Raw genomic sequence first — 14576 nt, 5'->3', positions numbered from 1 at the left:
TGCTGCTTGGCCTGCTGTGTTCATCCAGCCCTGCACCTTGTTGTCTCGGATTCTCCAGCATCTGCAGTTCCTACTATCTCTTAAAGATGTTGTCATTTTTTAGTTACTGTTGAGAAAGTTAGCTGTTGTGTTTCCTGCATTCTAGTTGTGAGTGCACTGGTTGTGAAGTGTTTTTAGGTTTGCCCTGAGGTTGTGAAAAGCCTTATACAGATGCAAGTTCTTTCTTTAGTTTGCCTTGGAAGAAAATGGTTTCATTCTGAAAGCCGCTTGGTGGTAGAGGATTTGAGTCTAGCTGACGACAAGAGACATACCATTGAGATTTTTCATTTTGCATTGATCAGGACAGACGCAAGAGCACCAAATTTCAAAGGCCGCAACAATTTATACTCCATGAGAAAATAAAAATGCTTATTGCTTGGCAAGTCAATGCTGATTGGTCCAGGCACTGCCATGGAGAAGATTGCCCTCCACGCAATGATTTTGCTCAGTTCCCTGTCAGTTTTCTGATGCAATCTGTATGGCAAGACTTTGATTTATCAAAGTAGCACTATTTTCTCATGCAGCATAAATTGCGGCTTCTTTTGAAATTTGGCACTCTTGCATATGTCCTGATGAATGCAAGTCAAAAAGCTTCAAGAGTATTTTTTTTTCATCAAACCTGAAAATGCTTTATTGGGACTCAAGCATTTTACACACTCTGAATCATTTCCAAATAGTGCAATAACTGTCTTACGTTGATATTTGTCAAACGTATTTTCACTTGCAACAAGGCTTAACAGCCATCAGATAAATCATCATCGGCAATTTTTTTTGTAATGAAGCTTATGGGAGGAATTCTTTTCTTCAGCTAGTGCCACTGAGTCTGTCAATTCTGCCTGAATTAGCTGAACGTAGTTATGTTTGATGTCTGTCTTAAAGGACAGTGTATTTGACACTATGGCAAATGATATGTCAGCCATTTTAAGTGCTCCAGTCTTACCTTTCTCTTGCTCGAAGATAACTGAATCACAAGTAATGCCACTGGCTGTCTTTGTTATTTAATTTAAACTTGATGTTACAAGATGCATCAGATGTATACTGTGAACGTTCAACATTAGCTAAACCTGAATAGATAGTGTCTGTACATTGATGTATTAGGAATAGAAATGTGAAATATATGCCCTTTACAGAATTATCAAGACAAAACAGGAGCAAGCAATGAGATAAAATCACAAAATGTCATAAATCCAAGAATAACGAGAGCAGCATCTTTTTGCTTCAACTACCAACAACTGCAGAATTTTTCTTGCCTATGAAAATGGCACTTGTAAGATTTTTGGTTAACATATTATATTCCTGAAGCATGTATTATATCAATTCTGATCATCATAATCTAAGTAAATCGCAAAAAGTAACATAATAAAAAAAAACACTCCAGTAAGATCAAAGGAACTAGTAACAACAGTAAGTTGTTTGGTCCCTTGAGTCTGCTCCACTATTCATTAGGATCGTGATCTGATACTCCTCAAGTCCACTTTCCTGCCTTTTCGCCATAACCCTTGATTCGCCTCCTGATCAAGAATATCTCTATTTCAGATTGAAATATACCCAAGGAAGCACCCATGCAGCTCTCAGTGCCAGACCATTCCAAAGACTCATAACCCTCTGAGAGGAGAATTTCCTCTCATCTTAGTCTTAGATTGGCATCCCCTTATTTGGCATTCCCTCTGGTCTCACACTCTCCCATGAGGGAAAATCTTCTGAGCATTTACCCTCTCAAGCCCATTAGGAACCTATATATTTCAATGAGATTTCCTCTCATTCTTCTAATCTCAGGTGAGTAGAGTCCCAACCTGTTTAACCTTTGCTCATAAGACAGTCTCTCCTTACTAGGGATAAGCCTAGTGAACCTGTTCTGTACTGCCTCCAATGAAATTATATCTTTCCTTAAATAAGGAGATCAAACTCGCAGTACTCAGACGTGGTCTCACCAGCACCTTGTATAGTTGCGGTAAGACTTCGCTACTCTTATACTCCAACCCCCTTCAAATAAGAGTCAAAATTCCATTAGCCATCATGATTACCTGCTGCGACTGTGTGTGAGCTTTCTGTCTTTTAGTGCGCACATGTCCCCATGTCCTTTTGTGCTGCAGCTTTTCTCCATTTAAATAATACTCCATTGTTTAGTTCTCTCATCTGAAATGAACAACATCATATTTTTCCATAGGATCGTCAATCTACGATTTCTTTACCCACTTACTTAACCGATCAATATTTCTCTGTGAACTGTTTGTATCCCTTTGCAATCTGCCTTTCCACCTATTTTTAATATTGTTTGCAAATTTTGCTGCACTGCATTCACTAAGAAACACCAAGTTGTAGACACTTAGGCCGAGGAATCGGATTGCATAATGCTCACTTTTCAAGCAAAGAGAAGCGGTTGAAGGGTCCACTAGGAAAGGGCAGAATCTGATATTTGGCAATAACAAAGCCACCAGCATAGTGGACTGTACTATTTTACTTACATGCCTGTTCGCCAACTGAATTTAATTTTGAACGGTCTTCTGCCCAGAGCCTTCTGTAAAATTGGACAGAAACTCAGGAGTGTATTGGAGAAGCTTCACATTGCCTAATGTTAAGTTGAGCACTGGAAGTTGTGGATTTAATATGTGGGTAAAGGCACCAGTTGTCACCTAATGTTCCAAAATGTCACATGTTTCCATTGAAATTAGCATCATCAGCCACTGTTAGCACTGCACCTAAAAAATAGCTCAGATTTCCAGCCCCTTTACTTCTGTGTATTCATCAAATCATAGAATCCCTCGGGTGTGGAAAGAGACAAGTCAGCCCATTGTGTCTTAACTGACCCTTTGAAGAGTACCCCACCCAGACCCACATCCCACACACTATCCCTGCATTTACTATGGCTAATCCACCTAGCCTGGACATTCATGGACACTGCAGGGCAATTTAGCATGGCCAGTCCACTTAACCTGTACGTCTTTGGGCTGTGGAATGAAACCAGAGCATCCAGCGGAAAGCTAGGCTGGAATCGTACCTGCGTATCTGACGCTTTGAGGCAATAGTGCTAATCACTGTGCCACCGTGCCACACAAAGAGCACTGGATCAGGGACTTGAACCCTGGCCCCTCATATTAAAAGTCTGATGCTCTACTGACTGAACTACAGGCTCCCAAGACTTACCAGCTGGTTCTTTCATTCTCTAATCTATATTTATTATTTGATCTAATTTATATTTTTACTATTCTATTTTCGTTTATATTCTCCTTTATACTTCCTTCTTGGGCTGTGAGATTCGTTGGTAAGGCTAATATTTAGAACTCAACTCGGGTTGCCCATGTGCTACCCATAACAGTGATTTTATTTTTTATTCTCTCATGGACTGGGGAAATCGTTGGCAAGGTCAGCATTTGTACCTTTCTGGGACATGTAAGAGGACAGCTCACAAAAAAAAACAAATCTTGTGGGTCAGGAGTCATGTGTTAGCCAGGTCATGGAATGATGGCGGATTTCTTCCTGTTATGAGTTAGATGAGATTTTATGACATCGCAGTTGTTCCATGGTCAGTTTTAACAAGGCTAGCGTTTTATCTCAAATTAATTATTTTTACATTTTTTAATAAGAGTTAGTTAATTAAATTCTCCCAGCTGCTATGATGTGATTTTAAGTTTGGCCTCTGAACTATCAGTGCAGACATCTAGATTACTAGACCAGTAACATTCCCACGATGCTCCGGTCTCCCTCCTTAATGTCAGTTGTTCTATCTTCTTTTATGTTTTAAATAGCCTCATGCTGCTTTCTTTGGCGTCTCTAAGGTCACTGTCCTCCTGGGAGGTGACACTTTGATTGAAAATCTAAGACTACGATTGCCTGAAGACCAGCCCTGGAGGTCATTTTGTCACCTCATTGAGCGCTTGCATCTGACAAGATTTTACGAGTGGAATTGAAATTGCAATCCCCAAGAGTAACATTGAAATGGAAGTTGTCTTGTCTGCAATACAAAGAGCCCAGTCAAGCTTGAATGAGCTGACTTATAAGCAGGCCAATAACGGTTATGCTCAGATGACTTGTTCATCATACATATCCAAGCTGCATACAAGAAATAACATTGCACACTGAGGGAGGTGCTGCAGGGAATATAAATGTGTAATTTTACCTTCTTCTTCCGCTCTCAGGAATCAAGGAAAGGAGCTTCAAAAGGTCAATAGCCTACCATTCCTTTTCAAATATGAACTCACTTGCTATTCCTTGAAATGCCTTCAAACCTGTTTAAAGAGTTCCTTTCAACTTAATAGCTGATTTCACTGTTGAAGACTGCAATTTCCCATACCATCTTTCAAATTTCTGCATTTAAAATGTTTGTATGGAATCTGAGCATCACTGACAGAGTCAACATTTGCTTTTCCATTCCCAATTAGCTTTGAGAAGGTGGTGGTGAACCGTTTCCTTGAACTGTTGCCAGTCCTTGTGTTAGAAGGGGAGTTCCACAATTGTATCTCAGTGAGAGCACAAGTATGACAGTATTTTTAAGTCACAATGTTTGAGGCTTGCAGGGGAATTTGCAGTTGATGGTATTCCCATGCATCTGCTGTCCCTGACCTTGTAGATGGTAGTGATGGTGAGCTTTGAAGGTACTGGCTGAGGAAGCTTGGTGAATTGTTGCAATTTTCATACAATCACTGTTACTGCTGTGTACCAGTGGCCCAGGCAGTGAATGTTGAAAGTAGTAGATGGGATGTAAATGAAGAGGATAGAGATAACAAGGTGCAGAGGTGGATGAACACAGCAGGCCAAGCAGCATCAGAGGAGCAGGAAAGCTGACATTTCGGGCTAGACCCTTCTTCAGAAGACCCATTCTGCACCTTGTTATCTCAGATTCTCTAGCATCTGCAGTTCCTACTATCTCCGAAACAGTGAAGAGGATAGCTTTGATTGGTGTGGCATCAAGCTTTGGAAATGTACTCATCCAGCAGGTGAAGAATATTCAAACATTGCTTCTGATTTGTGGTTTTGGAGTCTGGCTTGTGGAGTGTGCAAGTGATTAATTTACTACAGAGTCACCAGCATCGTGCCTGCTTTTTTTGGCCACAGTATTTATAAGATTGGTCCAATTCAGTTTCTGGTCATTGGTAGCCCTGAGGATGTTCAGGAATTCAGCCATGGTATTCACATTTAAACATAGAAAATAGGAGCTGTAGTAGGCTGTTCGGTCCCCTTGGCCTGTTCCACCATTCAGTAGGATCATGGCCTATTCATTACCCAACTCAGTAACCAGTTCCTGCTTTCTCCTCATACCCTCTCATCCCTCAGCAGGCTCACCACTCTCTGGGTTGAGTAATTTCTTCTTATCTCTATCTTAAATGGCCCACTTTGTATCCTCAGACTATGATGCCTTGTTTATGAGATCCCTCCCCTCATCTCCTTAACTCCAGTGAATATAGTCTGAACCAATCCAGTCTGTCTTCATATATCTGTTCTGACATCCCAGCAATCAATTTTGCTCTCCCGTCATAGTCAGAACATCTTTCCTCAATTGTAACTGAATCTCTGCACAAAATTCCAAGTGTGGTCTCACCAAGGGCCCTGTACCATTGCAGCAAGATATCCCTGCTCCTTTCCTCTTGCTACGAAGCTAGTTTATTGGAGAGGATCATTGCTTGGCACTGGTATAGCATAAATGTTACTGCCACTTGTCAACCTCTTATATTGTAGAGGTACTTACCACTGTAATTATTAGCAAACATCTTCACATTGGATTTTATGATGGAGGGAAGGTTATTAATGAAGCAGTTGAAGATGTTTGGATACAGGGCACGACCCTGATGAACTCCTGCAGTGAAGGCCTTGGCTGGAGCTGATTAGTCTCTAACAGCCACAAACATCTTTGCTCAGTATGACCCCAGCCATTATGTAGTTTTCCCTGATTCCTACTTATTTCAGATCTGCTGTTTCTTCTTGACACCACATATGATCACTTGTTATCTTGATGTCAAAGGCAGCTGTTCTCACTTTAGTTCATTTGCCCTGTTTGGACCAAGACCGTGATGAGTTCAGGAGCTGACAAGCCCTGCTGGAGGATGATGAGCTTTGGTGAGCGGATTGGTGCTGTGTAAATGCCACTTGGTAACACTGTTTACGTCACCTTCTATTACTGTGTGGATAACAGAGAGAAGACTGATCGGGTACAGGAATTAGGAGTGGGATGAGGTTATTCAGCCCATCAAGCCTGATCCACGATTAGATAAGATCACAGCTGATTAGATGTGGCCTTAACTCTCTTTTTCTGTTTGCCCCATAATCTTTGACACCCTTATTGACTGAAAAAAAGACCTGCCCGATTTTGCCTTGAATTTGCTTGATGACACTGACATTGTTGCTCTCTGCAGGTGGGAATTCAGCAGACTAATGACTCTCTTTATCTCAGACTTAATTGGTACTTTTTTTTTAACCGTGTCCCCTAGTTCCAGATTCTTGCACAAGATGAAAGACCTCTCAGCATCCACCCTGTCAAATATGTTATATTTTTTCCAAGATCATCTGTCATTCTTCTAAACTCCCAGAAATGTAATCTTCATCTGCTAACATTTCCTCATAAAGTAATCTCTTCATCCCAGGAGGCAGGCAAGTAAAGCTTTTCTGAATTGTTTCAGTTGCAGTTATATCCTTTCTGAAGTAAGGGGACCAGAACTGAACACTATGCTCCAGATGTGGTCTGTCTACTGCCCCTATACTGCTGTGGAAAGACTTCCTTGCTTTGATACTTAGCATCCTTGCAATAAATAACAGCATTTGATTTTCTTTTCCATTCGCTTACTGCATCTGCATACAACCTTTTGTTAAAATTCATGTACAGACATCCGGATCCCTCAGTAACTAAAGAGTTTTGCAGTCTCTATTCATTCCAAAAAATACACTATATTTACATCCTTCCTGCCTTTCCACATTATACTATTTTTTTGAACAGATGATTTGAGCCATAGGTATAGAGCTGTCTCCTGCAAACCTATAAACAGTTTATGAGGCTTGATTTTATTTTAATAACGTTGGAACAATAGAAGCAGCATGACTGGGTGGAGTCAGGCTCCCATAGAACCGGGGTTTTCATTTAGTTTTCAGTAGTTGCTGGGGTTTGGAAGCTGTCATTCCTCTTTCTGTTACAACTAAAAGCTGGAGTTCCTTCTGTTGTCAGGCTAGCATGTGAAACAATCTATTTTACTGAATTTGCCTTTGCCAAAAGGTGTTTATAGGATGTTACTATATTGGCGCAGTTGCTGTTTAGTAGTTGAATAATCTATTATTCTGTTAAATTTTCACAAAGAGTTAAGTTAGACCAATTCTCCTGTCTTTTGTTTGCATTTTAACGATAGGGTAAGAATAAAATGTGTTTTGCTTAAAGCTGAGAAGTGTAACCAAACGAATTACACTGGGAATGTAGCATTTTACATTTGCCTTTAAATAAGAAAACGTTCGGGTCCAGGCTGTCTCCTTGACAAATTTGAAGGGAGTTTGGTCTGGTCCATAACCTGTGTCCATTCGACAACTTGATTTCCTACCCATCTTTGTGTCATCATGAAGCCTACCCTCTGTACCTTTTGCCTGTTTATCGAGTTCATTGATATAGATTGTAAGTAGTATAGTCCCAGGCACTGATTTTTGTGGCACACCGCTAGTAACAGCTGTCAACCTGAAAAACACCCATTTATCCATACTCCGTGCTTCTGTTAACTACCCAATCCTTTATCCAGACTTCTACTTTCTATTTTCTACCTTCACCTTCTATTCCATTCACTCTTTAATTTTGTGGCATAACTTTTGATGGTTTCTGATGGTATGTAGGGAAACACAACAGTTAATCTGTGCTTGGCAACATCCCACAAAAGCCAATGAGATAAGTGACCAGTTAAAACTATTTTCTTTGGCAGAGGGATAATTGTTAGAATCATAGATTGGCCTGCTTCTGTGCTGTAACCAGCCTGCCTGTTAAAACTAAACCAGCTCTCTGCAAGTGCAACTGAACTAGTGCAACTCCCACTTCACCATGAAACTTAAAAAAAATCTGCGGATGCTGGAAATCTGAAGATGAAATAGAAATAGCTGGAGAAACCGAGCAGATATGGCAGCATCTGTGGAGAGAAAGCAGAGTTAATGTTTTGAGCCTAGTGGCCCTTCACTGGACCTGAAACGTTGGCTCTGCTTTCCCTCCACAAATGCTGGCAGACCTTTGGGTTTCTCCAGCTTTTTCTGGATTTTGTTCTGAAAACAACAAATGCTGGATATCACATCAGGTCAGGCTGCATCCATGGAGAGAGATCAAGTTAACATTTCGAGTTTACATGACTCCTCAGAGCTGCTGAAGTGTGTAGGGGGCAGCATTCATGAAAAAGTGGGGGGCGTTGGGGAGGGTAGAGTGCTGGGGGAGAAAGGATATTGATAGTTCAGATTAAGTGATCAGAATGTGAGAGTGGCAGAACAATGGTGTGTCTAGCTTCCAGACTGGAAAGAACAGACTGGCATATGGGAAGGGGAGAGAGGACATGGTGACAGAGAATGTAACAAGTACAGCTAAAAGAAAGGGAAGGAATGGGAGTTCGTTCACAATTTGAAGGTGTTGATCTGAATATTAAGTTCAAAAAGTTGTAAAGTGGTTTGTGTTACCAATTTCTCATCTCCATGCTGCTCTATTGTAAAACTCTGATCCAGTTGCTTGATTTTGCATAAACAACCCAGTTTCCAATTCCGAATGCACTGAGTGGAGCTGATTGGCTGCCAACTTCACCTTGTGACAGCTGTTTCTTTTTGTGAATGAATGATTTAATTTGGCCATGGTACAAGGCACAACTGGCCAATTTTGTCAGCCATTTAGAGTGCCTCATCTTAGTGTAATATTTCTTGACAATTGGTATGTTTGTCAGGATTCAGCTGCATAAGCACCCCATAACAAAGTTCTAATGTTTTTTTAATTTAACACTGATAAAATTGCTACTGATGAATGGAAGTCTGGTTTGGGGCACTGATTGCATGCAACAAGACTGAACTCTGCCTCGTTTGCCCTTTTGGTCTTTTACTTTGTCCATTCACTCACAACTTTCCTCAGTTTTAAATCTCTTACTAGTACCTGTGTGTAACGCTTGTCATTACTCTGTCATTCCACAGAAAAGAGTGGCATGAACGTTCATAATTTTAAAGAAAGATATTGACACAAACATGAAATAAAATCATTGGAATGAAAGATGATGCATATGTTAATAAAATTGATTTTCTGAACAATTGTAAACAGTAAGCAATTTGTTTTTACTGTCTTAATGATTGATAAACTCTCTTGTAGTAACTGGCATCTTGACCCATTGTTTGCTGAGGATGGGCAGGATAGTCTCTTCTTTCAATAGTAAATGGGTGGCATAAAATGGGCATGGAGAATCAGTGAATTCCAGCAAATACTGTGAAGTTAGTCAGGCTTAACGTAGAAAAAAAATTGCTGGGGCAAACTTTGACCAGGCACGGAAGTAGAATTTGGGTGAGTAGCCATTTAAAATGATCACTGATATGAGGAAGCAGGTGTATTTATTTCATTTTCCCAGTTCACCTCCAAAAGAATGAAGGAGCAGTTACTAATATCAAAATTCATGTATTTATAATAAGTACATAAATATCCAGTTCAGATTAATGCTGCATCCGAAGGTTACACTCTCATGTTTTTAAATATTGAGTTTATGTAGCTAACTCAAATGTAAAATAAACTAGCATTGCTGGACCTGAGGGAAAATCTCAACGAGCACTTTAAATTTGTATTATTCCTTCCTGGCTGCAATGATCTTGCTGCTAGTGATTTCATTGCTTCTGTCTTTTAGCAATATGAAGGAGCTGTTTGATTGTCATTCAGTTTGTTCAGCAACCTGTGGAAAATTCTTTTGTTCTGATTCTTCTCACCCTGATGGTATAGTAGAAATTGGGAATTTATCACGTGAAAAAAATTTCAGAGTCAAATCTCCCTCAGCCCTTGGCAAGAGCAGTGCATTAAGGTCCATCAATCCATATTGTAAGTAGATTGATTTTTGTGATATTATTTAAAACTAAATGACTTCTTGCCTTAATTAAGAACAATATTTGTCTACTTACCTAACATTAATGAATTAGTGCATTAGTGAAACTAGGAAAAAGTCAAGCTGGTCAAGAGCAATTCAATCTTGTCATACTTCCTATTTAGCCTTTTCCCATCAAGGATGTTTTGAATGGCAGGTCTGGAATTCCTGCATTTAAATGATCCACAGAGTAGATCTGTTTTGTAACTGTGAAACTGTTCGAAGAAAATTGCGGCAAATGATTCTGTGAATTGTATAGCTACTGCCATTTGAGCACCCTAAGATATAGCACCTGCTAGCTGCAGTGATTGCTTGACACAGAGCTCCATTGAAATGAATTAACTCCTATTATCACACAGCTGCAAAATCACATTGACTCAAATGCATCTAATCCTTGTGCATTGGCAGATTTGCCGCCAGTGGAATTAGGGTTTCTTTTTTAATTAAGTGGCCAGTTCACTGCATTAGTTTATGTGCTTGCATTGAATGTGTCTCTGTTATATATTAACTCTGTTATACTGACGTAAGTGGGAAGTGTTGAAACATAACATGATTCAAAAAGAAATTGCAAGTTCTCAGTGTAGCGAACTCTTCCTTCCTCTCATGATGGAAGCTGCTACGGAATACTTCTGCTTCAGTTCTCAGAGTTCTGACCATGTTGAATTTTCCAAATATCTCCTCTATAGTGTTTTAAATTCTCTCTGTGTGATATAGTATTGATGTACACCAGAATAAAAAAGATCAGCCTTATAATGCTAATATAATGCTGTAAGAATTGAATGGTAATCATTGTTCTTAATGCATGAAGACTATTCAAAGGAACTTTACAATAAAACAGTCTTACCATAGGATTTAGTGAGTAGTGAATGGATTCTGTGTGAGGACTCAGCAAGGAACACTTTCAGGGGTTTAAGCTGAAATTATAGAATGATAAGTATTCTGTATAAGGGCTGTGCTAGAAATTGAGCAATTAATATGTCTTCCTTCATGGAAGGCTTTTGCAGGAATAAAGTAAAAAGCATATCCTTCTGAATTGTAACTTGTGTAGGGAATGTATGATGCCATCTGTTTGTGAGACCTTATTGAAAATTAGCTAGTCTTCAGCTCTTTCTATGTGGGGTCTAAGTGGATTCCAAAGAAAGTTCAGATCCTTCTGCATAAGGACTCAGACTGGGAGTGCACAATCATATGACGGTCTATACAGAGCATTTTAATTGGAATTTAGTAACTTTCTGTTAATGGGCTTCAGTGAAGACTAATTGATCCTTTATAGAAGCATGAGTTGATCCTTTTATGGAATTAAAAACAAAGAGCAGCTGATTTGGAGAAATCTGAAACATAAAACAGAAAGTGTTAGAGAGACTGATTAGGTCTGGCAGCATCTGTAGAAAGTAAACCAGTGTTCAAGTCCAAAGATGCTTCGTCATAACTGTTCTAATAATAGGTCACTAGATTTGAAACAATAACTCTGTTTTTCTCTGTGCAGATACTGCCAGATCTTCTGAGTTTCTGCAGCAATTTCTGTTTTTGGTCCTTTTCAGGATGTGACTTCACTGGACAGTGCACAGTGAATGTGGGAGAGACTTCAGTCGTGTTTTGTGACGTTACATAAATGAAGACTGAAGAATTAAAACTGTGATGAGTGCTGAGTTCAGAGTTGGTTAATTAGTCTTGGAAGAGCAAATCAAGACCAAGTTTGTAGGGTTTACCAGTATTAGGACAGTCATGTTATCAGATTAATCAAGGAGATCATTTTAAATGATGTTTTACCTTCTTACTTTACCAGGTAATCTGTACCCTTGTGGCAGCATTTCTGCATTTTTTCTTCCTCTCATCATTCTGCTGGGTGCTGACAGAGGCCTGGCAGTCATACATGGCTGTCACAGGAAGATTACGAAATCGAATCATCAGGAAGCGGTTTCTTTGTCTGGGATGGGGTAAGTAGATAGAACCTTACATGTTTGATAACCATGGGAAGCACTATGTTCCTAATCAGTTTTTAAACGCACGTCTGTTTCTCCAAGGCTACCCCACTTTCACCTTGTCCTCTTCTTATGATCGAACTGTAAAGTTACTATGCTCACTTTCGAAGGTGCTGTTCAGTTAATCAGGAGTCACAGTTAAGTGCTAGAGCAATGGATCCATTTATTGCTTGTCTAGAAGATGTCATCGGTTTCTTGGATAACTGAGAATGAGGATGACCATTTGTTTCATCTTTATTCCCTTAGAATTGGAGAATAGGATATTCCTTTAAAAAAATGCCAGAAATAGCATTATAATTGTCTTCAGTATTTTCGCCATCATTGCACTGTGGCTGTAAGACTTCTGCCTCAACTCATCAAGCTCATTGATTTTGTTAAAATGTATGAGTGGGCATGAGATGCATGATGTTAGCTTTTCTGCCTTAGTCCCCCTGCTACATGTGGGCATTGATATAAGACCACTCAAATTACTTCAACCTTCAATCTTGGTTGACAGAGCTGCCACATGACAGTGAGGTGTTATGGGAAGAACAAGTTCTGAGGGATGTGTCTTCTATACTTGCCCTTCACATAACTACCTAGCTGCCTCTTGTACTTTGCCACTGATGTTACAGGCAGAGATGAGCAAACATTTTTGAAATGCTGTCTCCTCAGCAATCACAACATTGAACAGTCTGTTGGAGCCACCGCTAAGCTCAGGAGATGTATGAACTTTTAGAAATTGTTTTTAGTTTGATCGCTTCTCAGTTTTGTGTCAAACTAACAGATGAATGCTTGTGCTGTATTATTTACAGGAAGAAAATAAAGACTATTATAACGCTATTTCTGGTATTTTTAAAGGAATATTCTACATTTCACAGGAATTTCTCATCTACTGTACAACACACTATGCAACTAATCTTCAAAGGTTTTGCAAAATAAGTCAGTTATCCCACAATAATTTATGTGTGGCTTTGAGAAAAGCATCTAATTTTCAGTACACTCTGCGCTCTTACCTAACCATTGATCGTCCATCCTTTCACGGATGAATACAGCTCCAACAACAACTGAAATTTCTACAAAAGTCCAGCTTAAAGTAATCTACTGGATGGCAATTCATCTACTGACTTAAGCACCCACTTCCAACCACCGATAAAGTACTGTGCACAAGGTTTGCAATCTCCACTGCAACTCACAAAGGTTTTGGTTTAGGCAGCACTTTCCAAACCTGCAATCTCCCAAGAGTTGGAGGAAGAAGAAGAGCAACAGCTGCACTGGGACACCATCACCTCTAGGTTGTCCTCAAAGCTAAACCTCACCTGATTGGACTCATATCACTGACATGTGGGAGCATTGTTGTTGTGTGAAAAGCATGGGTTTAAAAAATGTGTGGTGCCTCTTTTTAACAGAGAACAAGGTGTAGGCAAAACAAAAGTTCTGACCATAACAGTGATGTCACAGTTTGGAGAATGAATGAACAAAGAGCAGATATTTCGGGCCCTGACGTTGGTGGACACAGTAACTAAAGGGCACAGCATTCCGGTTTACTGACTTCATCCAACGCTAGGGCTGTTTTCCGTAAAGCTGGAAATGGAGCTACCTGCCCATGAGTCGGCTAGTTAAGTGCAGTTGAGGCCTATTGTCCAGATGTTGTGACCCCCCCCCCCCCCCCCCCCCACCCACTCCCACCACCACCACCACCCACCACCACCACTTCCCTATTCCCCTCCCCAAAAGCTGCCTGGAGGTAGCTCCTCAAAGGCAGACTGCGGGTGCACCAGGGTCCAGGCAAGTTCAAAGGCCATTCTTTAGCTGTATTCAGCTTCAGTCCGAGGCAACTCCGTAGAGAGTTCCCTCTCCCATCCTCCAGCACAATGGCTTTTGAGGGATTTGTTCATTTTAAGCTTTGAAACTTAACAGGGGAGGGTGCGAATGAGTGATCCTATGTGTCACTCATCTGCAAAGGCAGTCTACTATTGCTTATCAATTGGAAGGCTTCCTAATTGGACACTTGAGTCCACTGCCTAGCTGCTGATTGGGTATTTTAACAAAATTACAGCAATTGTTCATGCAACACTGTCTTCTGATCCTCATTTGGGGATCACCAAAGGACCTTAGACAGCACGTTCCACACACTTTCATTTAGAAAGTCAAGGGCAGCAGATACGTGCGAATATCGTCACCTGCAAGTACTGAACCTTGCAGCAACAGATTCTGCTCAAAGAAGCAAATGTCAAGAACTAATCCTGAGGCATTTTAGACTTAGGCACCCCATGCATTATAACAAATTTAATCTCTTGGATTTAGATCTGCAAAAGTTAGAAAAATTGTTTCAATGCTGACAGTTCAGCTTTCAGATTTTTTCTGAATCTTGAACATTCTAAGTAGTAATGTTCTGAAACAAAATAAATAAGTGTCCTTCCCTTAAGGGTACAAAAAAAATTGTTCCTCAACTGTAACAAGGAGCAATAAAGGAAAAAAGGACATAAAAATGGTAAATAAAAACCAAAAGAACTGTGGATGCTGTAAATCAGGA

General features: G+C 40.1%; 1 protein-coding gene across 1 annotated transcript in view; it reads left to right on the top strand.

The window, feature by feature from the left end:
* adgrb1a (adhesion G protein-coupled receptor B1a) overlaps positions 1-14576 on the top strand; it is a 618149-nt gene that overhangs the window by 423778 nt on the left and 179795 nt on the right. Inside the window, exons 19-21 of the mRNA XM_048596183.1 lie at positions 1936-1990; positions 11866-12016; positions 12902-12968. Of these exons, the coding sequence (XP_048452140.1) occupies positions 1936-1990; positions 11866-12016; positions 12902-12968 (273 nt within the window). The remainder of the gene's footprint in view (positions 1-1935; positions 1991-11865; positions 12017-12901; positions 12969-14576) is intronic.

The sequence above is a fragment of the Rhincodon typus genome, chromosome 4, assembly GCF_021869965.1.
Source record: "Rhincodon typus isolate 14 chromosome 4, sRhiTyp1.1, whole genome shotgun sequence".
In the NCBI taxonomy this organism is placed as follows: Eukaryota; Metazoa; Chordata; class Chondrichthyes; order Orectolobiformes; family Rhincodontidae; genus Rhincodon; species Rhincodon typus.
The sequence above is the reverse complement of the archived record's forward strand: the minus strand, read 5'-3'. Positions and strand labels throughout refer to the sequence as shown.